General features: G+C 37.4%; 1 protein-coding gene and 1 long non-coding RNA gene across 2 annotated transcripts; both read right to left on the reverse strand.

Annotated features, from left to right (window-relative positions):
- Window positions 1-6908: 6908 nt before the first annotated feature.
- On the reverse strand, window positions 6909-12876 carry guca1c (guanylate cyclase activator 1C). Its single transcript, XM_051679657.1, has 4 exons — window positions 11686-12876; window positions 10192-10341; window positions 8949-9036; window positions 6909-7843 (listed from the first exon to the last, which is right to left on the reverse strand). The coding sequence occupies exons 1-4, from the start codon at window positions 11878-11880 to the stop codon at window positions 7713-7715; spliced, it is 564 nt and encodes a 187-aa protein (XP_051535617.1). The 5' UTR covers window positions 11881-12876; the 3' UTR covers window positions 6909-7712.
- A 4908-nt stretch (window positions 12877-17784) lies between these two features.
- Window positions 17785-19091, reverse strand: LOC127430140 (uncharacterized). Its single transcript, XR_007895410.1, has 2 exons — window positions 18963-19091; window positions 17785-18855 (listed from the first exon to the last, which is right to left on the reverse strand). It is a non-coding gene; the product is annotated as an uncharacterized LOC127430140 (long non-coding RNA).
- Between the last annotated feature and the right edge of the window lie 5935 nt (window positions 19092-25026).

Genomic DNA, 25026 nt, shown 5'->3' on the forward strand with positions numbered 1-25026 from the left:
AACTGAGAGCTTCTTGCCATCAAGTTGGCTTTGGATGAGTGGCGCCATTGGCTAGAGGGTTCCAAGTACCCTTTCCAGGTGGTAACTGACCACCGTAACCTCGAATACCTCCGGGAGGTAAAGAGGCTGAATCCGCACAACCCATGTTTTTTGGGGTTGTGTTAAGATCCAAGGGTTTTGGTCATAATTTTGCCATCTGTTGCAGGGCTCCCTGTTCTTCTATTCTATTCTATTTGCAAAAGGAACGTTTGGGAGTCCAAAATTTATATTTCCTATTGACACACTAAAGCTGAAGATATAAAAAAACATCTTAAGACAAATGTTTGTGTGAAACATCTTATGTGCCTAAGACTTTTACATAGTATTATTATTATTATTATTATTATTATTATTAAATAAATGAATAATAAAAGACTTTCAGATTGGTCCACACCATTCCACCAATCCTGAACGTGGAAGTGTTCCACGATTCAGCTTTTTTCAATTTCCAGTCTCCAGTGTTTTCACTTGCATCAGTGTATATTCTTAGTGGGTAATGTAATGTTTAAGGTATTACATTTGCAAAAATTATCAAAAAAAACATGCTGACAATCCACAGAGTCGAGATGACCATTTTTTTGTAGACAGTGCCTCACCTGAGTGTGTAGATGACATGAAGCGATGGTCAGAGGTTAGTTACATTGATATCATTAATTATTCTGAGTTGTTATGACAGCAAACAATTGTACAAGTTTAGCCTGAAATTCATTTTTACTCCAAGTAATACTTAAATGGTTGTTCTCCTCTGGATCACTTGTTTTGGCAGTTTTCTTTTGGCGGCTCAAGACCAGAAATAGAAAACAATTAGAATAATCATGTGGATAGCAGAAACCGTTGGATACGGCCAAACATTTTGCTTCACCAATAACAGAGACCTGTTGACACGCCCCCTACATTTCAGCATGCCCCCACCTTTCGATCCGCCCAATTCTCTGACCTGCAGAGACCTAGCCTGCGTCTCAATTGGCCTACTTATAGTACGCCCGTAGAGTATCTACTTTTATCTTATGGAAACTTGCACAATTTTGAGTGTGTAGCTTGAGAGTGTGCAAGACTGAGACTGTGACAAGGAGGAGGGCGTGGCTGGGCCTTGATTACGCACGCCTGGCCACATCCTCCTCCTCGTCACAGAGACATACTATCATATTCATTAAATTGCGTCTTGAAACCAAAAACCGCTTGGTCGCATTGTTGCGAGCATCCTGTGACCACACCGACCTGTTAATCATGCTGTTACAGTTGTCATGACATACAAGTTCTTCATATCATTTTTACTATCATTCATTCATAATTCATTTAATATACGCTACCCCACAATGATCCCTACTGTATTGGAGAGAAGAAGCAGCATGGTGTTGAAGATTGTGGGTCTTTCGTGCAGAGATCCACTAATGTTTTACAATACAAAAGCAACTGCATGATCCAATGTGTATTTGACAAACATGGTGTATCATCGCCATGTTTGTAGTTTTTCACGTTTCACAGTTGTAGTTCTGAAGCCAACTATCAAACTACTCTTTAGTCGAGCAAGGGATTGTGGGCAATATTAGCCGAAAAAGCGTGCATGGATCCACACTTCACAAATCTACTGGAAAAAGTAGTCCATACTTTGGAACCCTTTTTCTAAACATACTACCATTTGAGACATACTAATTCTTATCTCATATACTAATTAGGGCGGATAGTGTGCACATTGATATGCAGCACTATACTTGCTCTAGGTCAGGGGTGCTCACACTTTAATAGCATGAGAGCTACTTTTTCATAATGCTATTACAGTGAGATCTACCATGCACAATTTAAATATACACTCACCGGCCACTTTATTAGGTACACCTGTACATCTACTTATTCATGCCATTATCTAATCAGCCAATCATGTGGCAGCAATGTAATGTATAAAATCAGCCTCATATTCCTGTTCTAAGCTGACAGTAGTGGTACCCGGAAGGGTCTTCTGCTACTGTAACCCATCCTCCTCAATGTTCTACATGTTGTACGTTCAGAAATGCTTTTCTGCATAGAACTGTTTTAACGTGTGGTTATTTGGGTTACTGTCACCATCCTGTCAGCTTGGAACAGTCTGGCCATTCTCCTCTGACCTCTGTCATTAACAAGCCGTTTTCATCCACAGAACACGCTGGTTGTTTTTCACACCATTCTCTTTACACTAGAGACTGTTGTGTGTGAAAATCCCAGGAGATCAGCAGTAACAGAAATACTCAAACCAGCTTGTCTGGCACCAACAATCATGCCACGGTCTTAATCACTGAGATATGATTTTTTCCCCATTCTGATAGTTGATGTGAACATTAACTGAAGCTCCTGACCTATATCTGCATGATTTTATACATAGCACTTACATTCAGGAGGAAAGCAATACCTGATTGGACGATTCCGTCATATTTAACAGGAAAGTGCTACGTGATTGGTGGGAGAAACTATAGCCCTACCCCTAATCGTAACTGCAACCAATCAGGATGAGATATCCTCATAAATATTAATGAGTCTTCTCCTGCCATTCTAAGTTTTGGAAATCCACCAATGTGGGAACATTTCCAAAATCTTAAAAAGATAATCCCATTCTACCATATCAAACGCCTTTTCGACAAGTGAGATGGCAGCGACCGGAGACTGATCATTCGATATCGACCACATGATATTGATGAAACGCCTGATGTTATCAGAAGAGCTGCGGCCCTGAATAAACCCCACCTTTTCTATATGTATAAGAGATGTCATAACCTTACTTAATCGGTTAGCCAAATGTTTTGACAAAAATTTTACATCTAGTTGGATCAGGGAGATTGGACGGTAACTTTTACACTCGCTTGGATCTTTGTCCTTATTAAGAATCAGACTGATCTGGGCTTGTGTCATGGTTGAAGAAAGCTTTCCATTCTTTAATGATTCAGTATAAACTTCTAACAAAAGTGGAGCCAGTTCTGTAGCATAGGATCTAAAAAATTCTGAGGCAAAACCATCTGGCCCCAGAGCCTTGCCAGTAGGTAGGGACTTAATTACCTCGTCAAGCCAAGGTTATCTCAGAATAAAGAGAGTTTTTTTGCTCTGTCTTCAGTTTAGGAAGATCTAATGGTTCCACAAAGTTTCTAATATCTTCATCAGTAGACGAAGACATGGAACTATAAAGATCAAGATAGAACTCTTTAAAGGCATTATTAATATTAATGGCTGAGGTAAAAATTTCACCACCAGCAGATTTCACTGAGGGAATGATAGAAAGAGACTCTCTCTGCTTTATATATCTAGCCAAAAGCTTCCCTGCTTTGTCCACCGACTCAAAGTATGACTGTCTTGCCCTGAATAACCAAAATTCCACTTTCTGCGACAAAATAGTGTTATATCTATATTTCAGTCGGGTCAATTCTCTGAGGCCATCAGATGACATACGGCCCTTCAGCTCTGCCTCTGCACTTTTAATATTTCTTTCCAACTCCACGAGTTCTCATGCTTTGGATTTTTTGATGAATGAGGCATACTGTATGATCCGACCCCTAAGAACCGCCTTGAGTGCCTCATAAGCCATGTCCACAGAGGATACTGAGGACCAGTTGGTCTCCATATAAACACTGATTTCAGTCTTTAAAATTTGTTGGAAATCAGGATTTTGCAAAAGGGATACATTAAGGTGCCAACTATACGATTTATTTTTCTCTATATGTGGCAACACCACTAAACTCACCAGGGCGTGATCCGAGACTAAAATGTTTCCAATTGAGCAATCAACAACAGATGAAATGAGGGATTTGGATATAAAAAAAATTCTATTCTAGAATAAATCTTATGGACTGATGAAAAAAATTTATAGTCTCTACCAGATGGGTTCAAATGTCTCCAAATATCTGTAAGACCAAGATTTGTACACATCCTGTGAAGCGTCAGTGTTGCTCTAGAGGGCTTACACACTTTTGCTTCACTATGATCAAGGACTGAGTCCATCAAAAGATTAATGAGGGGTGCCAGCGACTTGCAACATCCCTTCAAGATCTATAAAAAAGCCCTGATCATCAGCGTTATGTAAGTCCGCAAGTACCTTTGTCAACATCACCGACATGTTGGACAGTTGACGCTGGATTCCTTCTCCCGCCACGCCATCCAAATCGAGTCCCAGGTCCACAGACCTGTCTGGGCTTTCATCTTGAACCCGTAAGTGTCTTTTAATGTCTCCAGAGCCTGAGGATTTTGACTTCTTTGCCAGGTTTACCTCAAACAGCAAATGTGTAACTGGGTGTATTGAATTTCACTGGATTATATCATGAAAATAATAAAAAAAATTAGCAAAGTGCGCAGAGCTGTCTCTCACAAGTCTGCCCTTCGCATGGCGTCATGTGGCTCCTCCTACCAGAACCTTTCTAATAAAGGGAGCCTACAAGAGTAACCGGTCCTGCTCGACCCGCTCAAAATGAGATTCGAACCGGCATCAGCTGGCATGGGAGGTGGGCCTATAGAAGAGCTCTCCAACCTTTTTGTGAGTGAGGGCTACCTGAATGGATAAAATAATCTAGAGGGCTACTTGTTTGCTAAACCTGAAAAAATATAATTTGTAATAAAAATAAATATAAAAACGGTGGTGCTTTTTTTTATTTTTTTTTTTTATACTTTACTTTTAATCACCATCATATGTCAAAGGAATAATGAAATATCTTGATATCCTGGCTCAATAAATATGAATGATTTCTCACAAGAATTTAAATTATTTTTTATTCAACAATCAATCCTGGAAAATCATGACATTGAAATATGTACAATATTTATAATATTCTGTCTGTAAATCACATTACATTTTCCCTGAATATTTAATGCCATTCATTTTCAAGAATTTGCCACAGTTGCAACAGTAAGTCTTTGATTTTACAATAGCTGTGTTTGTTTTGTCCAAATTTTATGACAAAAAACATATTTACATTTTTTATTAAAAAATTTTTTTTTTAAATAGACGTGGTTCTGTAATAGCCTTTTAATCGGAAGCTTTGCATTGCATAATGTCCACAAGTGCACTATAATCAGGGGTATAACCTGACAATGCAATTGTAATTGAGTCCTCCAGATGTGCATCAGTTCTGTGTTTGTTTGAAATTCATATCTGAAAAGGCAGATTCACACAGGTAAGTTGAACCAAAAAGACAGGCTACTTTCATGGCTGCTGTGCAAACAAATCTGTACTTCTCTAGGCCAACAAGATTCCAGAGGTTTGGGTCCCCCTGATGGGCTTTGAGGTGAATGTCACTTTGCAGAGTGAAAACCTCCATCTCAACCTCACTAGAATCCAGATTAAATGAATCACTTAGTTACTCAGAAATGCACAAAATGTCCACTCGCATCAAAGGATTTGAAATGAATGACACACATAGTTCCAGCTTATCAAAGTCATTGAATCAGTCCTCAATTTCTTGCCCAAGCCTAGTCAAAAGTTCAGAGTAATTATTTAAAGCTCTGTCAAAGACCCCAAATGCAGAAGCATTGTCATTTAACACTGACTGCATGGATGGAATGTGCTGCAATTTCTTCCTCTGTAAATACGTTAAGAAAAGGTTGATCTTCTTGCCTTTGAATGCATTTACAGCACAAATCATGTCACTGATGGTCTTACCTTCGCCTTGCAGTTCACAGTTCAAATAATTCAGTTTCCCAGTGATGTCACTTTGGAAGGCAAGGTCCAGTAGCCACTCAGTGTCCTGAAACAAGAGGTGTCCTCCCCTCTGTATTCCATGAACACTTTGATTTCACTCAAAAGTGATGAAAAATGCTGCAAAATCCTTCCCCTGCTCAGCCATAACAGGTTACCATATTCAGCAGACAGCTCCTCCAAAAGTATCTTGAATGACCTGTCCTGTTTTTGTTTTTTTTGTTTGTTTGTTTGTTTGTTTTTTGGACCGGGGATGCTGTTAATGATTTTAACAACTCGAGTCATGACGTGATCAAATCCCATCACTTTAACGCACATTGCCTGCTGGTGTATAATGCAATGGTAATGTAGAAACTTTGGAAATTCTGGGTCCCCTCTGCATAGCACAACAAAGCCTGTATAATTCATCACAGGGGCTCCATCAGCCAGTCATAATAGGGGCTCCATCAGCTGTCACCAACACCAACTTTTCAAATGGCACCTAATTTTTCATGAAATAATGCTTCACCGCATCATAAATATCAACAACCCTCATTGTTGTCTTCAGGGGCAGTAATGTCAGGAATTCCTTTTTCACAGAAAAATCACTGAAAACCATTCTGGTAAAAACCATCAGGTGAGCTATATTACTAGAATCCACAGACTCATCACACTGGACCATTTGCATGAACCTAAATCTTTTTCCAGCTGCTCTGTTCCATTTGCTGACATAGCCGTGACTCGTCTTGCAATTGTGTTAGCCCCCAGTTGAACGTTGGAGAGTGACATGATTTCATTTCCATTCTTGTGATCCTTAAACAAAGTGTTCGCTATCACAGTCATTGCTCCCTTAACAATGTAAATTCAAATTAAACAGAGTATCCGTAAAACGCCTTTTTGGCATGTGGAGCCCACCCCCTCTAACATTACAAGTTTGTTTAAATCCCTAAACCTCAGTATGAACAAAAGTAGGTTAATAATAATGTATGTCTTAGGAAGCACCCCTAATAAAATATGGAAACATGAGTGCAGATTGTAGTGCATATTACATTTATTGATATAATAAGGCAACGTTTAAAAGTTATATTTGCAGAACTGTCTATGATTTAGCACAATATGTGGAAAGTCGAAGTATATATTACTGATAACAATAGAAAAACTGTACAAATATATATATATATATATATATATATATATATATATATATATATATATATATATATATATATATAAAACTCTGGCCCCTTCATATAATGTCACCCCCAAAAGTATTTAGACACTTAAGCCACACTTGAATGCAAGTTCAATAGATAACCAAATATCAAGTGGTATCTGCAAACAAATTATGCTAGACCTTTTCTCAGAAGTAACTTCACTTATCCTAGCCATTTTTGCAATTAATTTTAATCCAAAGATTATTTTTAGTGGATATATGAAGTCTGTAACCAAAGATGTAGTTCATCACATTAACTATGGACATGTTCATTGTTTGGCAACACGGAAGTGTCTAGATGCTTTTTGTTTTAATTTTGAAGAATACATCTATTGTTTTATAATTTGTAAAATTTATAACCTTCTTTTTGGTAAATATTTTTGTTCAAAAGTGTGCTTGTGCAACCTTTCTTTAACATCGTTAAAACAATGTACATCAATGACATTCATATTTTGAGTGTGTGTGGTTTTCATGTCCAAATACTTGGGGCATTTACAGGCACATCACACCCCTGCAAATAAATAACACACTAACCAAAGTTATTCTCCTCTTGTGTCATTTCTGCCTGCAAGAATTATATTTTCAGAACAGGAAAGTCAGTTGAATGTCAAAGGGTCAGACAGTGATCTCCCCTCTCTGAACATCAGGAGGCATAGAGATGGAAAGAATGTGTTTGAAAGACAATCAGAGATGACGATCATCGCCCGTGTCCACCACTGAAACACTGCTGGCAAGATTTACCCTTTATTAAGCAAGTCTGCTCTACGCTTTGTTTTTAAGCCACAGAGTGGGAGGGGGTCCTTTCATTATCCAATGCGTGATATGCATGAGCAGTCATTCCTTCTTTTTCTGTCCATTAACTATGATCTCCAAGACATGGGTAAGGTCCATCATTTTGGTGAGCATCTCCATGATATCAGGATGTTCTTTAGCCCCCGTGATGAACTCCTCCAGGGTCAACTCACCTGCCAAAGAAAATAAAATATATTGAGATGAATGCACTTGCCTTTACATTATATGACTGTCATGCAATCCAATATTACGTGATTTTATTTCATGCCTCTCTGGAGTACTTCACTCTAATTGATAAACTGCAGCATGGCACATTCCACAAATATGGTAAACTTTAGTCTTGTGTAATGGGAGCCAGCTGATAGATAGCTGTGCAATGTGTATAAACCTCAATCTCCTGCCCTCAAGAGGTGCACTAGCGACTGACGCTAGAGGCTGTAGCCTTTAGCCTCCTTGTTAGCGCACATGCCTCTCATGCCAGAGACGTCGGTTTGAGTCCCTTACGGAGCGGGTAGAACAGGAGTGTCACAATGGTGCCGTGACCCGGATGGGAGTGAGGTTTAAGGGGGTGAGTACAACGGGAGCCAGCTGGTAGCTGTGCAATGTGTATAAACCTCACTCTCCTGACCTCAAGAGGTGCACTAGCGACTGACGCTAGAGGCTTTAGCCTCCCATGCCGGAGATGCCAGTTCGAGTCCCATAGAACGGTTTGAGGGTAGAACAAGTGCGTCGCACTTGCATGAAAAACATTGTTAAAGAAAAAAAATCACTTCATGTTTAAAGGTGTTTTTACACAGCAGAGTTAAGCCTGCTCTGAACCAGCTCAAACTTCTGTGTAAAGACGCAAAAGCCAGACTAAATTAAGCCTGCTCTGACCCACCTCTGCCCCAAGTATCAAAGTAATGTAAATAAGTTACTTTGGACCATAAATCGCAGGTCCTTTAAAAACATTTTTTGACTTATATTCTGAAAAATACAGCAGACACTAAACACAGTCTCTTTCTTCTCATATAATACAATATTTTTGAATTAAATCAACATTTCTGGTCCTTTTATTGATTTATTTGGCAAGTAGCCAGTGACGGTCCTGACTCACATAGTGCCCTAAGCGGGAACAGACATGAGCCACCCCCCACCCCATTCCACACAAAAAAAAAGACTTAGCAATTAACAAAAAAGAAGCTACAGTAACTTGCAAGTAATTCTGAAGATTTTATAATCTGCTTCTTGTCCAAAACTTTAAAAATATATTTTTGGTTCAGACATGGCAGGACTCACCTTCATTGTTAACATCAATCCTCTCATAGATCAGAGACACAATGTCATCTGGAGGGATGTCATAACTGCGGGTAATGTCCTGAATGGCCTGCACAATAAATACATAATTAATAATATTATACTTTCTGCTGTTTTATATCAATTTACTTTAGTCCCAGCCTAATTTCCCTCCCCCTTTTTTTTCAAAACTTTTAACTGCAGTGTGACTGAGTTAGAGTGTGACTGAGATCTTTAAAATTCACAGAAAGTTTTGAAATCATATAAAAAATGAAATGGTAACACTTTACAATAAGGTTGTATACATAATATTATAATGCAATAGTTAACAACAAACAATACTTTTACAGCATTTATTAATGGTTAATGATCATTTCTACATATACCAATAACATTACCAAGAACATTTATACATTTTCCAATAACATTTTTAACATTAACATTTTAACACATTAACATTTGGTAATACATTATGAACTGACATACTACACTCATAATAAACAAAAGTATATATTTATAAATTAAGATTAACCAGTGCTACTAAATGCTGTAAAAAAAAAAAAAAAAAAAAAAAATTGTTCATGATACATAACACATTAGCCAATATTATCTTATAGCTGGTATCAAATATACATTGCTGTTTGTCTGAGTGTCCCAACCAGCCCTGACACAGCATTACTGACTCAACCAAAGGCATGAGCTTGAGGCAGGACCATCTGTTCGTTAGACTTATACAAGGAGGGAGTATTTGGGAAAGTAAGTTTGAAAGCAATGTAACTGTTTGGTGATATTAGTGACCAATTACCCACTTCAGCTATAAGGTGCCCTGTTTATCCAACAAAGAAGCATGCCATTAATATTGTCATTCTTTCAAATCCTTCCTTTCCTTTCAATTTCCTTTATTTATCCTACAGTATGCTTTTAATTTACATCATTGAGCTAATTAAAGCTTATTTACATTATCATGAATTTTATTTACTTTAAAGCAATATATAACTACAAAACTACCTGAATACTTCCATAATATGGACAGGTGCAATAAGATATAAACTGCATTTTTAGTAATGAGGCAGGTCAGCAAAAGGCCATCATGGATTTAGGTTAGGATTAAATACAAATGATTGTCCCAAGACTAATCTCTACTTCTACAGCAGGTTATTTACAGGATATAAGACTCTAGTCTCTTAGGACTAGTACATTTACAGGGCAAACAAATCACTAATTAGAGGCCAAATATATATTTTACCTTGAATATGGTCTCCATTTCATCCCTGTCAATCTTGCCATTTCCATCCTGATCAAAGAGTTTGAAGTACCACTTCAGTTTCTGGTTTATTTCACCTTTGAGTAGAAGACTTACAGCTGCAATGTATTCCACAAAATCTATATAGCCATCCTGAAGAGGAAAACAATGAATGAAATTGAGAAATAAATATATAAAGTATACATTAAATATATTAAAGAATATATATAATTATATAAATTATACTACAAAATCTATATAGCCACTCTGAAAAGAAAATAATACATTATAAATTATATATATAGTGTATAGAGAGAGACAAACAGAGATTATGAAAAATTAGACATAAATATAAAGTAGAAACAACCATACATTTTTGTCACTGCACAGTACTTTACTAGCATGGAATATTCTGGGTTCAGTAGAAATTAAGCTCAGTCGACAGCATTTGATGCATAATGTTGATTAAAATGTAAGTTATGCATCATATCCACTGATCAGTGATTGTGTCACACTGTAGTTGGACTTGTTTTGTTTTTTGGGAATGTCTGCTGTATTTACTTTATGATTGTGTTTCATGAAGTTGCAAGTGAAAACACAACAAAAAGACACATCTCTTTACAACTTAGAAACTCTGTGCTTTTTCCCAGGGCTCAATATATATTAGGTGTGTGAGTGACACAATATTTGATGTTTTGACTGTATGTTTGACAGTGTACAGTAAATAATTTTACATACATATTGTACATGTTTGATAAGTTATGTAAATGGAACACTTCTAATTTGTCAGTAAATTAAAAAGCACATTTTAAGAGTTGGTAACTGTCTATATGCATTGTAAAGTTCAGCTTCTAAGTTTTACAACGACACCAATTTTTTGTTAGTCAACCGAGTTATTTATTAATTTGATGTTTTGTTATTCTGTTTTTCAGTAAGAAGCATCAGTGAATGTATTATTATTTAAGGGACTCAAGATCAAGCATTCATTCTATGCCTGATTTTTTGTCTCTCTGCATGGCTGGCAACATGTAATAAATAAAATGTACCTAAATACAATATACATTGAACTCGTTTTTAATGCTACAATAATGTTATAAATATTTTTGCATTTTACAAATGACATAACTTTTGTTTATTTATGAAATGTATATTTATTTCAGAAATAAAGGCATTTTCTTAATATTCTAGCTCTTGGCTATGTACTCACAGAATGACGCAGACACACCAATGGAGAACTATAAATGCAAACCACCGTATCGGCCACTGTAGGTTCGATGCAGAAGTATAAATCAGCCTTAAGCCTCAGTCGCTATTCATTTTAATTGCTTAAAAAAGACAGACTAGAACAATTATCCACAATTTCTCCTTTTATGTTCCACTGAAGAAAGTCATATATGTATTGAGCATCATACTGTAAGGGTATAAATGAATAACCAAATTGTATAATATGATAACCATTCATACAATGACTTGATGTTAATGAAAAAGCAATCTTACCCCATCCATGTCAAAGGTGAAGAAGACCTGGTCCACATAGCCACTGGCCTCCTCAGACATTCCCTGCATCTGTAGCATGGTCTTGAGTTCAAAGAGCGTGATTAGTCCAGATGGAGATTCCCTCATGAACTTATTGTACCAATGGTGCATATCCTCAGCCAAGACTTCATCTAGGCTGGATCCGTGGGCACCCATAACTCCTTACAGGACTTCTTTCCAAGTGAAACTTGGAGATACTTTCTCGCATTCAAAAGTCCAGCAGTAGCAAGTAGTTTGAAATGTCAAGCCGGTATTGACAGTGGATGACGGCACAGAGCCTAAAGCCCTAAAGACTTGGCAACTAAAAGGAGAGTTAACTCTTTAATTAGATAACTGTTGAACTCTTCCAGGAACTAAAGAACATATGACTAATGCAAGGCAACAAAGAGGGAAATCGGAAAGCCTTCTGAAAGACTTAGCCAAACCCTCCCCCTCCAGGATCATGATTTGCCGTGATACAGAACTTCCTGACCTTGTCTGAGGGAGCTTACCGTGGAATGGTCGAGCACATTCCATGGATATATCAGGATTTAGCTAATGGGCTTTAGAATTCCTGACCCCACTGTCTATTACATTGCACAAGGCAATGTAATTTACCAGAGGATTTCTGAAGAGGATGACGAGTTCTTGTCTGGGGAAACCCAGCAGATGAAGCTTCTATTTGTGTCCTCTACAGTTCGGTGTGATACATAACTACTGAAAGCTGTTTGGTTCATTAAATGAAGCTTAACATTGTCTTTGTTTTTGAGTTGCCACAGTATGCAATAGACTGGCATGTCTTAAATATTAGGTCAAAAATGGCAAAAAAGAAACAGCTTTCTCTAGAAACTCATCAGTCAATCATTGTTTTGAGGAATGAAGGCTATACAATGCTTGAAATTGCCAAAGAAATGAAGATTTCATACAAAGGTGTACACTACAGTCTTCAAAGACAAAGGACAACTGGCTCTAACAAGGACATAAAGAGATGTGGAAGGCCCAGATGTACAACTAAACAAGAACATCAGAGTCTCTAGTTTGAGAAATAGATGACTCACATATCCTCAGCTGACAGCTTCATTGAATTCTACACGCTTAACACCAGTTCCATGTACAACAGTAAAGAGAAGACTCAGGTGTGCAGGCCTTATGGGAAGAATTGCAAAGAAAAAGCCACTTCAGAAAAACAAAAAGAAAAGGTTAGAATGGGCAAAGAAACAGACATTGGACAACAGATAATTGGAAAAGAATGTTATGGATCTTAACCCCATTGAGCTATCAGCTAGACTGTAAGATGCGTGAGAAGTGCCCAACACACATCTATGACAAGTGCGGGGTAAATGTCACCTGAGTATCTGGACAAACTGACAGCTAGAATGCCAAGAATTTGCAAAGCTGTCATTGCTGCACATGGAGAATTTTTGATGAGAACTCTTAGAAGTAGTTTAAGAAGTTCTGAACATTTTTTTAAAATTGTAATAGTAATTTTTCACATTATTTATTTTATTTTATTTTTATCCCCTTTTCTCCCTAATTTGGAATGCCCAATTCCCACTACTTAGTGGGTCATTGTGGTGGTGCGGTTACTCACCTCACTGCGGAGAATCACAGCACGGGAGGCTCATGCTACTCTCCGTGATCCACACACAACTTACCACGTGCCCCATTGAGAGCAAGAACCACTAATCGTGACCACGGGGAGGTGACCCCATGTGACTCTACCCTCCCCAGCAACCGGGCCAATTTGGTTGCTTAGGAGACCTGGCTGGAGTCACTCAGCACACCCTGGATTTGAACTCACGACTCCAGGGGTGGTAGTCAGCATCAATACTCGCTGAGCTACCCAGGCCCCCATAATTTTTCACATTTTTAATGTCCTGACTATACATTGTGATCAGTTGAATGCCACTTTGATGAATAAAAGTATCAATTTCTTTCCATAAGAGCAAAATCTGTACATTATTCCAAACTTTTGGCCGCCAGTGTACTTCGGTCAGACGCAGATGCTCGTAGAGGACGCGTGACGTAATCTCGAGCACTGAACATGCGCAGCCCGACTTTTCTAACCGTGCATCTTTGAATGAGCAGACTGCGTATGCGCCTGACAGTATTTGTATGAATTACTGGGTCCACAAGGTGGCAATACTCACATTTGAGCCGTTGCTGTCACAAACGAATGCTAGAAGATGTAATCACAGGTAAATAACAGGAGACGAAGGTAAAAACAACAACAGTGGAGTTGCACAGTGGAGCACGTGTGTGAGGAGGTGAGGAGATACCTGCATTTGTATAACTTGAGTCTGAAAAAATATAAAGACATCTTTATGGGTCTAACTCATGAGGAGAAATAGTCCGGTGTCTTATAACAGTCGTAGCATGCATCGGCCAACTGCCTGTGTATGTGTGCACCGTCAACTGGAGTATATTTTTACAGGCTCGCGTTCGACTGTACGCAGACACTGAGCGTTTGCATCAAAATCAAAGTATACTTTGGCCAGTAACGCTTTAGAGTACGTAAGGAATAATTGATTATTCTAATAATGTACACCCAGAGGTGGTAATGCAGCCACGACGCACAGCGGAGGACCTTTTCCGCTGTAAACTTTAACAACTGTTTTCAACCCCACTGAGATGCAGGTGTGCACTTAGTGTGTACAGAAGGGTGTTTACCCACTAGGGAAAGCTCAGACGCATGGGACTTCGAAAGATCTGTTTGGAAGGTGTGTACCACACAGGGAAGAGGCAGTCAAGAATAGAGATGGCAATTTAAAATATATATTTTTTGACAATGTACTAGTAAACATTGAAACTCTTCTCCAGGCTCTCTCTCCACAATTAATATCTTTTTAGCCAGACAAAGAAAGATAATAGAGCACAGGGAATAATTACATCGCATGTTTGAGTTTGTCCGCCATATTTTTTTTTATTTCACAGCGCAACTAGTCCCGCCTCTCCGAGATTCCCATTGGTCAATGGATGCTTACACCAGAGTGTGTTTCAGCAAAAAATTTAATGTTTTCAATTTTTGGTCACATGAAGGAGATTCACTATCGGAAACCCTTGCGTTTTCCCTCTCTATCCTTGGACGCACCATCCCCTTTGAAATCAATGCATACGCAGTGTTCTATGATGCCGCGTTAACTCAAGTGTTTAGGCGCCCTAATGCGCGTATGTCTGTGTGTCCACGTTAGGGATGTGCACAGATAGTTGACATTCAGTTAACCGTTCGACGCGGCACTATTCGAATATCAAAATCACTATTCGGTAATTCTACACGTGCAATACAGGTCTGCAACCTGACGAGCTCGACGAGTTCCGACAAACGGTCAGGTTTTCCGTCCGGGTTTGGGTCAGTTTTTCAAGTATAGGGCGAGGTATAGGCTGTTCAAATATCCTTTTGTGTGCATCTGCACTGTTTTTCTGTTGACACTCACATGCCCTGGATGGGCGTCTTTGACTGTTGCGCTGGCTGAATCTCACTTTTTTTTCTGTCAGCGCATCACACGGGATCGCCGCATTTTTAGACACGAGTAAAGTTAAAAAGACTTTCATTTTTATACACGCAACTTGAAACACCTGTGTTGTGCTTCACTCTTTGTGTTGCGTTGTGAAGAAGTGTAGCCTACTTTAAGTGACTGTTACACCATTAAACATGATTCCAGTTTGTTTTTCACCAAGCAATGTTTCGGCACTTGATAAAAGGTAAGACAGTGTTTTCCCCTTTTGCTCTGGTGTGCATATTTAATACAATAAGTAGACAAGATTATTGTTATTTGGCGCTTTTCAACCAAAATTTTAATACATTTAGGATATTATAGACATTGTTTGTCATTCTTACCCAATGTACTTAGCCTATGTCTTGTATTAATTGGTTATTTTGCTGTGGTAGCCTGTATGGCTCTTTGAAATAACTGAAATCATTTGGCAAAGTGATATGGAACAGTTATGCGGACAAGACCTGGAACTGTTTACTGGAAAATAATTGCACACCTTAGAACATCTTAGAACCAATCAGAATCAAGCATTCAACAGACCCGTGGTATAATGTTTCACCCTTAATAGGTGGAATTAATGCAGGACAAATGAGTAGTACTACATTAACACTTCAGTCACTATTATTAACTAATATAGAAACACAATTAACTAATCAGTAAGTAATAGCGATCTGATGACTGTGGTAATTCACTGTTAGCTAAACAATATTTACTGCATTTTATTAGCCTCACTGAGAACTAATAACTAGGGTAAATAATTATAACTACTAATTAATTACTCATCACAATGTTAACTCCTCAAAATCCAGTTTCTAATATGTGAACAATAATACTTTAATTGTCAACATGAAATTGCATCTTCGGAGATGCATACGTGTAATGTATTCTTTAACCGGAAATCAGTGATGAACGTAACACCACTTTAACTCAGTCTTCAGTGCCTGGTGGAGTATCATGACTAGTCATGGGTGGATTAACCATATGGGCAATTGGGCGAGTGCCCAAGGGCACCAGGACTCCGAAGGGCACCAACTCAGGACCAGCTAAAATAGAAATAGAACACCAAAATTGAAATTTGAACCCATTCGTGCGACCGAAAAGTTTGGATGCTTGGAAAATCCACAGCCGACGCCTATTAACAGAACTGAAAAGAAGAACATGTAAAATGAGTCTGTCTACTTTGCTATTGCAAAATCTCAAGCACTCAAACTTTAGCGCATGGCCATGGACGCATTTTCAGGGTTGAGGTTGTTCCCTCTGCGCTGTGTGCCACTCGCGTGGCCACGCTTTAAAGCCGTGCCCGCGAATCACAGTTTTAAGCACTGTACGCGAAAACAAGAGCAACAGAAACTGAAAGGTGCTCAAATAAAATGCTAGAAATTATTCTGTTTGCCTACAAGTCTGTGAGCATTTGATGCTTGATGATAGAACAAGCTTAAAGATGGTGAGCTTTGACTCAGAAACACTGAGGGGTGAATTCACTAAACAGTTGCGTCACTTTTGCATGATATTTAAGTGCAAAAATCTGCGTCTTCATTAATCACCCGCAATCTATTTTAGCAGGCACTGAAATTGCGCTGCGTCTTTTAAGTGAAGTTATTGTCATTCCTTTCTGGGCAAACAGGCCTCCTTTGTGTAAATTAGGCTCATTGTCAATTGCGCTTCATTCACAAAAATTGCCTGGTGCAATTTAGACCACACTATTATCACCAAATAAAAGTAGACAGTAAAATGAATTTTATTTAAAAGAGATGTTTGTGAACATTTTCAACCGATCATATCAGCAGTAATTAATCAAATAATCATCAAATGATGGAAAAGAGCATTATAACATGGCATATATCCAGATGCATGGTGTCGTCAAGCGCACATTCTGCTTGTTTAAGAGATGATCCAGGTGTCTGGGACATAGTGATGCTATACAGCACTGGCAGGGTGTATCAGATACGGTGGTCTGCGGCATCCTCTGCTACATAGCGCTCAGAATCGGACCGCAAGATTAGAATTGCACGTACAAATTGCGTTCAGCAGCGAATGAAACACCATGCGATATGTTCCTAATAGGTTATTCATAGTGGTTTTTCAGTGGTCTATTCTTAAACCAGTACAATGAATGTTAATAAAAAGTATTTATTTAAATGGTTATATATATAATAGTAGTGTTATTCTTGGTGTGTGTTCTATAGTAATAGCTATAATAAATATTAATGAATATTAATATAATAAAATTATGTCATTATATAAAAATGTGTTATGGATATGGGATTGATTATTTTGCAGTACTTTATGTTTTGGTTGATGTACTTGTTAAACACTAAACAATTAATACAAGAAAGTTTCAAGGAGATTTAAATTTGTTCAATGCTTCAGGTTAGTCTCAGATAGCATGCCCAGTGAATACCTACAGAGCATGCATGGCAGCAAGCATGATGCATATTGCAGCAGAAATGGCAAGAGCTTGCAGAAAATCCATTCTGATTGTCTGGCTGCAATGCAACTCTTATGAGACAGGCGTGCAGAGGTTTTAATCAGTTTAAGAGATAACAAAGATTAGTTTAGAAATTACCAGGCTGATCCAATGAGCACCTTTGAGGAAGACTAGTCCAATTTTTTATTCCAGTTTGTAATAAAATGGAAAGTTGTATTGTTACATAGAGAAGAGTGTGGTGAAAAAGTCCAGTTGTTATGAATGATCAAACCGATTCCCCCACCCCTACCGGTGTGTCGAGGGGTGTGAGAGAAGAAGAATTTGTTTTTGGAGAGCAGCAGGTGTTGCTGTATCCTCTGGACATATCCATGTTTCTGTCAGTGCCAGGATGCTGAGGGTGGACTGTGTGGCAAAAGCTGGAATGAAGTCATCTTTGTTCACAGCTGACTGGCAGTTCCAAAGTCCCACTGAGAAAGACAGCGGAGCAGGTGCCAAAGTGCAAAGTAGCCGTAGGTTATGTGGGTTGCGGTTTGTCTTGCGTCTATATTGTGTAAACGGTCTGTAACAGATAACAGGGATGTGCTTAAAAGCATATGTTATTCTTGAAGTAGACATGTTAGTATGTACAAGGAAAATAAAATAGATTAAAGTAAAAGATACTTAAGTGCTATGGTGAGTGGCGCCTTGTCGGTGTCCTTGCTCGGTGGACTCACACAGGTAGACTCGCTGGTCTTTACACAAGTAGGTCTTCACACAAGGGCTACCACTTTCGCTGCCGCTTTCGCGTCAGTATTCACGTCACATATATACACAATGCTAATGAGCCGTACAGTGAAAAAAGCAGGACACGCTTTAATGCTACTTAGCACAAAGCTAGTCACTTTGGCAACCGAAACTACAGGTGAACAGCGCGAGAACAAACGCGACTTCAGTACACCGCAAATAAATTATGCTTCACTTTAACAATAAATAATACTCAAAACAAGTGAAGCACTGTTTATGGACACTAAAAACAATGATGGTTTTACACACACTGGACAAACAACTCTAAATCTAGCAGTGAGTACCCTGGGACAAGTCAAAACAATATAGCACACACACACACACCAACACACGTTTAAGCGATGCGAGTTCAAGCCAGTAAACAAACAGCACAAGTCTAGCAATGAATACTACTCTATAACAAAGTAAAACAATGAAATAAACACACTTACACACAACTGCAAGCTCCTGTAGATAAAAAAAAAAAAAAAAGCACCAATGCAATTGCAAAAGGGGTCCATTCTTTCTGACTAAAATCACTTCAGCGCTGTCACATAATATTTACACTTTCCAACCTTTTAAGTAAAAACTTCCCAGCAGCAAAACACTTGTCTCTAGTTCACGTTGCACAATTTTCACTGCCAGAGCCATTTATGTTACCGTCTTTAGCCATATACTAAAGACACACACTCATAAACTCAACCCACACATAATGTTGAGCCAACACAGCTGACCCATGTCTGACCCTGATCTCCCATTGGCATGTGCATGATCCATGTAGGAACACATACAATGTAAGCACATAGAGATCAGATCAGATGCACAGCCTGTATGTGTAAATCTAACAGACTATCAAAGATCAGCTTTCCTATAATAGTAAATCTGCCTTCAGACAATTAACAAACTCCAAAACAGATTACATTAATACTTTTGAGATTCCTGAGACATTTTAAATAATATTCACTAGAAAATACAGTTTCATAAAACAACTATTTTAAGTAATTTTTTGAAGAATAGCCTTTATTATTTTTAACTATAAAGAACATTTTGTAGTAAAGTACATGGAACTTTGAGTAAAATGTGTCTAATTGGAGATTTTATCTTTAAGTCCTTAACTACTGCTTTAAAAATCATTATTATCAAAAAATTATTTTTGGAAAACGAATATTATCCAATTTTAAAGAATAAAAACATTTATATAAATAAATAGATGGATATTTATAAAAAGGACATTTCCTTATTTCCTATAATGACTCAGGAATACAGTATGTAATATTTAAACATATTTTGTGTCTAATAAAATTAGCAAATTAACACCTTATTATGCACATGAAAGATGCTTTCAGTATTATCTGTTAATAATAAACAGGAGTTACTAAGAGGCAAACTTAAATAATTAGACAGACGCTGTGGCCAAGACATGCCACCCTTGCCAGTCTGATTTAAGACATACTAAGAAGCTGATTAAGGCAGTAAATCTCCTTGTATATTTGGCTGTTAGTAGTAACCCTGAATGAACATGATACACAACGGGAAGCATTCGTTTTAAAAGCATCTTTTTCAATGCTGTTTTCTGTTGATTGTTCATAACTGATTTAGCAGCAAGGTTCTCTCAGGATTTCATCTTTTAACATTTTCAATGCATTTTGTCAGAAACAGTCATTTTTAATGGAACTGGTGAGAATTTATCATTTAGATATTTATCTTAATAAATCAGATATATTTACCCAAAAATGAAAATTTGGTAACACTTTACAATAAGGTTCCATTTGTTAATGTTAGTTAACATCAGTAACATGAACTAACAATAAATATCACTTTTACATTATTTATTAATATTGGTTAATGCTAATTCCAACATATATTAATACATTTTGAAATAAAAATTTGTATATTTTGACATTTTCACAAACAATTTTTAGATTTTTAGTAACTAACAGTAACAAAGGTGAATAAATGCTGTAAAAAAAATATTGTGTTATCTTATGTTAATGAATGGAACCATATTGTAAAGTAAATAAATAATGTAAAAAAAAACACACACACACTCACTAACACTTTCACCTGTCATTTGACAAACTATAATGTTTTAACTTTTTATTTACAAAGTTTTAAAGTTCAAAGACCTCAATAATTAAACATTTACAATTATTATTTTATTCTATTTAAACATGATTATCAATTTAACATTTGCGATAGAGAGAGCTATTTCAAAGTAATTTGGGAATATTTTATTTTAAATTTATTTATAAATTGTACAATGTTGATGATAATTGTACAAAATGGAAATCATATATTACTTTTAACATGATGCTAAACAACACAGTAACTTACTTTCTTAAAATAGTCATGAGTTCATGCTAGTCCTCTGTTTTATGAAACTTAGAGATAACACAACCAGTGTTGAGACACAACCCGTCTCTCTCTCTCTCTCAAAAACATAATAATAATAATAATAATAGTATTAATAGTCATAATACTTTTCATGGTCCGATTCTTCTGAAATTTGCTTTGCGTCATACAATGACCAAATAAGCATATAATACAGTACGTTAATACAACATATCATCAAACATGCATTAACTAGATAAACATATGGTACAGGACATTAGTACGTAGGGTTGCAACAGTACACAAAATGCACAGTTTGGTACATCCCTCGGTTTTGGGGTCACGGTTCAGTACGGTTTCGGTACAGCAGGGAAAACAAAGATTCTTACTATAAATTATTTATTTTGAAAACACAGTGGCTGATGGGCAACAATTCTTATTGTGAAGGCTCATTTATACATGACTGCACTTTTTCTTCAACAAAATTATAATGCAAAACTTAAGAGCCTCTTATATGCACATTGTATAAAAACATAAATAATAAAAGTTAAAAAGAAAAGTATGATTATAATAATTGTAACAAATTAAGACATTAGCAGTGCAGATTTATGTGATTTTTGACTTTCAGCTAACCACTTGTTCTCATCACTCAATTTTCAAATTTTTTTTTTCTCAGTAAAATCAGAATATCCACAATATCAGAGGAGAGGGTGGATCTGTTAGCATTGACTATGTCCCCTGCTGGACAATTACAGCGTGTGCTTGTTTATATAGAGCGGACACTACAGAATTGCTGAAATGCGTTCATGTAGGAACTTTATAACGGGGCTGAAGCACGTTAAGCAGATGCTTAAATCCTGTGTTCTCGATGACGGTATGGTCGAGTATGGTCACATATCTTCAGCAATAAATACTCTGTGACGAGGAGGAGGGCGTGGCCGGGCTGTGAGGACGCTCGCCCGACCATGCCCTCCTCCTCGTCACATACTCCTATGGTGTTCGTTATCGCTTTAACCTTGTCTGAGCTTGTAGTATGAGGCTGCTTGAATGCTGTGGCGAGATTAATTTGCACAGGCTGTTTTATGCTTTGCTCCCTTAAACTCAAGAGACACGTGATGATGTCGCTGCAAATGAGTCATCATGTTAGATGTGCTTCCTTAGACATACTGACTTCGGTGAAACAGAGCCGACACACAGCCTTTGTCCTGTTACCATAAGACGGCAGTGGGTCTTCAATCTCTGGTTTATTTAATCCGACATATTTAGGGGTCCAAGCACGGAAGTTGCAGGAACCCTATTGTATTTGTTTCCGATTTTCTTATTAGGGGTCCAAGCACGAAGTGCTGGAACCCTATTGTATTTGTACTAATTTTCTTTTTATTATTATTATTAGGGGTCCAAGCATGAAGTGCTGGAACCCTATTGTATTTGTACTGATTTCTTTTTATTAGGGTGTAAGACTGGCACAAAATTGTCTGCATCACTTCCGGTAAAAGTCAAAGAACTCTGTGAGATCCAAGCACCGAAGGTGCAGGAACCCTAATGTATTTGCTCAGATTTTATTTTTATTTTTCTTATTATTAGGGGTCCAAGCACCGAAGGTGCAGGAACCCTGTTGTATTAGTTCCGATTTTCTTATTATTTTTCTTCTTCTTCTTCTTCTTCTTCTTATTTTTCTGCCCTAAATGTGTCTGGGTGTCAGAGACCGTAAGTGGTAGAGATTCCAATCTTGGCAGGATGGTTCCAAATCGCCCCCACTACTCAGGCACCAAAAAACCCATCCGTCAGACACTAGGTGGCGCTATAATAAGCACCTTTACATTTGTGTTCATAACTTTGGAACCGTAAGGGCTTTTTCGAACTCCTAGACCGTTAATCCGATCGGCATGAAATTTAGTATACATCATCTGCAGAGCCCCCTGACAAAAAGTTATCAAAAGAATTTCGATATGTAAAATCTTTCCAAAGATATTAAAGATATAATTCCTTCGATTAAACGTGATTTGAGTAATTGATCAATATCTACTCAACGCAAACTCCAAACGTAACCAAACTCGGGACACGTAGTCAACAGAACGTTTAGAAGATGTAAGCGAAGTTTACTCCAACCCTAGGGGGCACTACAACTAAAATGGTGATAACTTTGCAGCCATTTGAGTGACAATGTTAAAATTAAATATGAATCTTCTTTGGTTCAAATGCTAACATATCCTTAAATAATCGATTCGACAAATTAACAAAAATGGCCGCCAGCAGCCAATCAAATTTCAGCATGTAATAATTTGAATTGTGAACGGCTGAAGGTCCTGAAACTTAAACACAAGGAAGCTGTATATTAAATGTTGTGAGAATCGGCCACATGGTGGTGCTAATTTTCGTTTTTGCTAATAACTTTGGAACTGTATAGGCTAGAAAATATATTTTTTATTTCTCCAAATCCGTTAGTGCCGTTAAAGGATATGATCACATGGATTTTTATTTCCACATGCAGTCTTTTCTACCATTTAGATTTTTTTGAAAAACCTACTTTTTTTAACTCGTCCTAAGCTGTTTGTCCTATTTGCACAAAACTTGGTATACATCATCTGCAGACCCTTCTGACAGAAAGTTAATGTCAAATCGTTTTAAAGATATAAGCGAATATGTTTTTGGGTGTGGCCTGTAATTACTAATTGGCCTGTATCTTGTGAGTGAAAAAATCAAACTTATCAAAACTTTCTGAGAACATTGAGGTAACATACCAATTTTCATCAATTTGGCAAAGCTATAATATAAGAAATAGCTATTTTTTTACAACTGTAATAATGCTGTAATTGTATATAAATAGGCTGTTGTATTTTTTGTCCACCAGAGGGAGCCATACAACAAGAAATGTCAACAATTAGTTAATTCTGAAATATTTTGCCGTTCAGCCACTCCTTGTAAATCAGACAAATAAATTATTAAATTGACAGCTTTTTTATTTTTAATTTCTCCTTTGGAAGAATAGCTGTTTGTCAGTTGCTTTGGATAAAAGCATCTGCTTAATGAAGAAAGGTAATAACAGGGTTCGCACAAGGTCCTTAAAGTACCTTAAAATTTAGCTTTTCGAAATGTAAGGTCTGGAAAACCTGGAAAATCGGCTTGTTTTGCGGAAAAGTGCTTAAAAGTGCTTGAAATTAAAAATGGAATGTGTATGCGATTTTGTACAAATTATAAAAAAGTCATTAAAGTCTATAATGATATTTGTAATATTCCCCGCAGGCAGGACACAAACCACCCTTGATTGGAAGGGCTGTGTGACTAACATTGGAGTCCCCCTCCCTCACCATTTTAAAACTACCACTGCGGTGGAGGAATTTGATAAAATTTAGTGACATTTTCACGCTCAGACTCATTTTTGTTAATTGGCTAATTTGAACCTTAATAGTAATGGTCATGGTTTAGATAACTATCATGCCTGGTCAGTGTAAATTCAATATAGCATAGCTGGACATAGACATATTTATTATGGTTGGCTCTTGCCAGACACAAGCAATGTACATAGAGCTTGTTGTAAGTTATGCAAAAAGGACTTCGGGCTGTCAAGTATGGGGAAGGCCACTGAAGAGCCACATGAAGGGGGCGAAACATTTGGCGGCAGTTTCTCAAGTTGGATCGTCTTCAGGTGGGACCTCCATTACTTGCGAGAGAACAAGTAAGAATACGGAGCAGTTAAGTTAATACTGTGGGTGCAGTAGTAGTGTGACACGTCTATACTCTTAAAGTTGTGCTGCTTTTTCAACAAGTAGTGGAGTACCATCAGTGTCAAATTACTACATCACATTTAAGTGATATTAATTTATAATATGTTCCTAGTGACGGGTTGTTCATGAATGATTCGTTAATTTTGAACGAATCTTTTATATGACTCTGAAAAACTAGTTGTTGCAGAGAGTGATTTGTTCATTATTTTGTAGCTGCACATGCGTAAAATCTGTGCTCGTGTTTCATTTTAAAATAATTTGGGAAAAAAAACATGCACTTCCATTTATATTAATACATTAATGTTTGTATTATTAGTATGAATTCATCTAATGTTCACATGGATTGTTATTAAAAGTATTTGTAGTCCATTTTAAGTGCTCTTTTGTATTTTGCACTAATTCCATGTTGATATAAGGGAGGTAGATATAGCCAGGGAACTAATAGCAATCAGGTGCCGCTTGTTGGCAGCAAGCTGGCATGATCAGCGTTACTATGGAAACAATCACGGCTTCCATGGCAATGTAGATTACAGAGAACGTGATGACAAATTAAAACAAACCAGCGGACTCACCGAGACCATGA

This window comes from Myxocyprinus asiaticus, chromosome 39 (assembly GCF_019703515.2).
Source record: "Myxocyprinus asiaticus isolate MX2 ecotype Aquarium Trade chromosome 39, UBuf_Myxa_2, whole genome shotgun sequence".
NCBI lineage: Eukaryota > Metazoa > Chordata > Actinopteri > Cypriniformes > Catostomidae > Myxocyprinus > Myxocyprinus asiaticus.

Excerpts from the sequence above, each read along its gene's own strand:
- guca1c (XM_051679657.1), bottom strand. The coding sequence starts at position 11,880 with ATGGGTGCCCACGGATCCAGCCTAGATGAAGTCTTGGCTGAGGATATG. Across the intron at positions 10,342-11,685 it reads TCACCTTTGACATGGATGGG|GATGGCTATATAGATTTTGT; the intron begins GTAAGATTGCTT and ends TTTCCTCTTCAG. Across the intron at positions 9,037-10,191 it reads AAATGGAGACCATATTCAAG|GCCATTCAGGACATTACCCG; the intron begins GTAAAATATATA and ends TTTATTGTGCAG.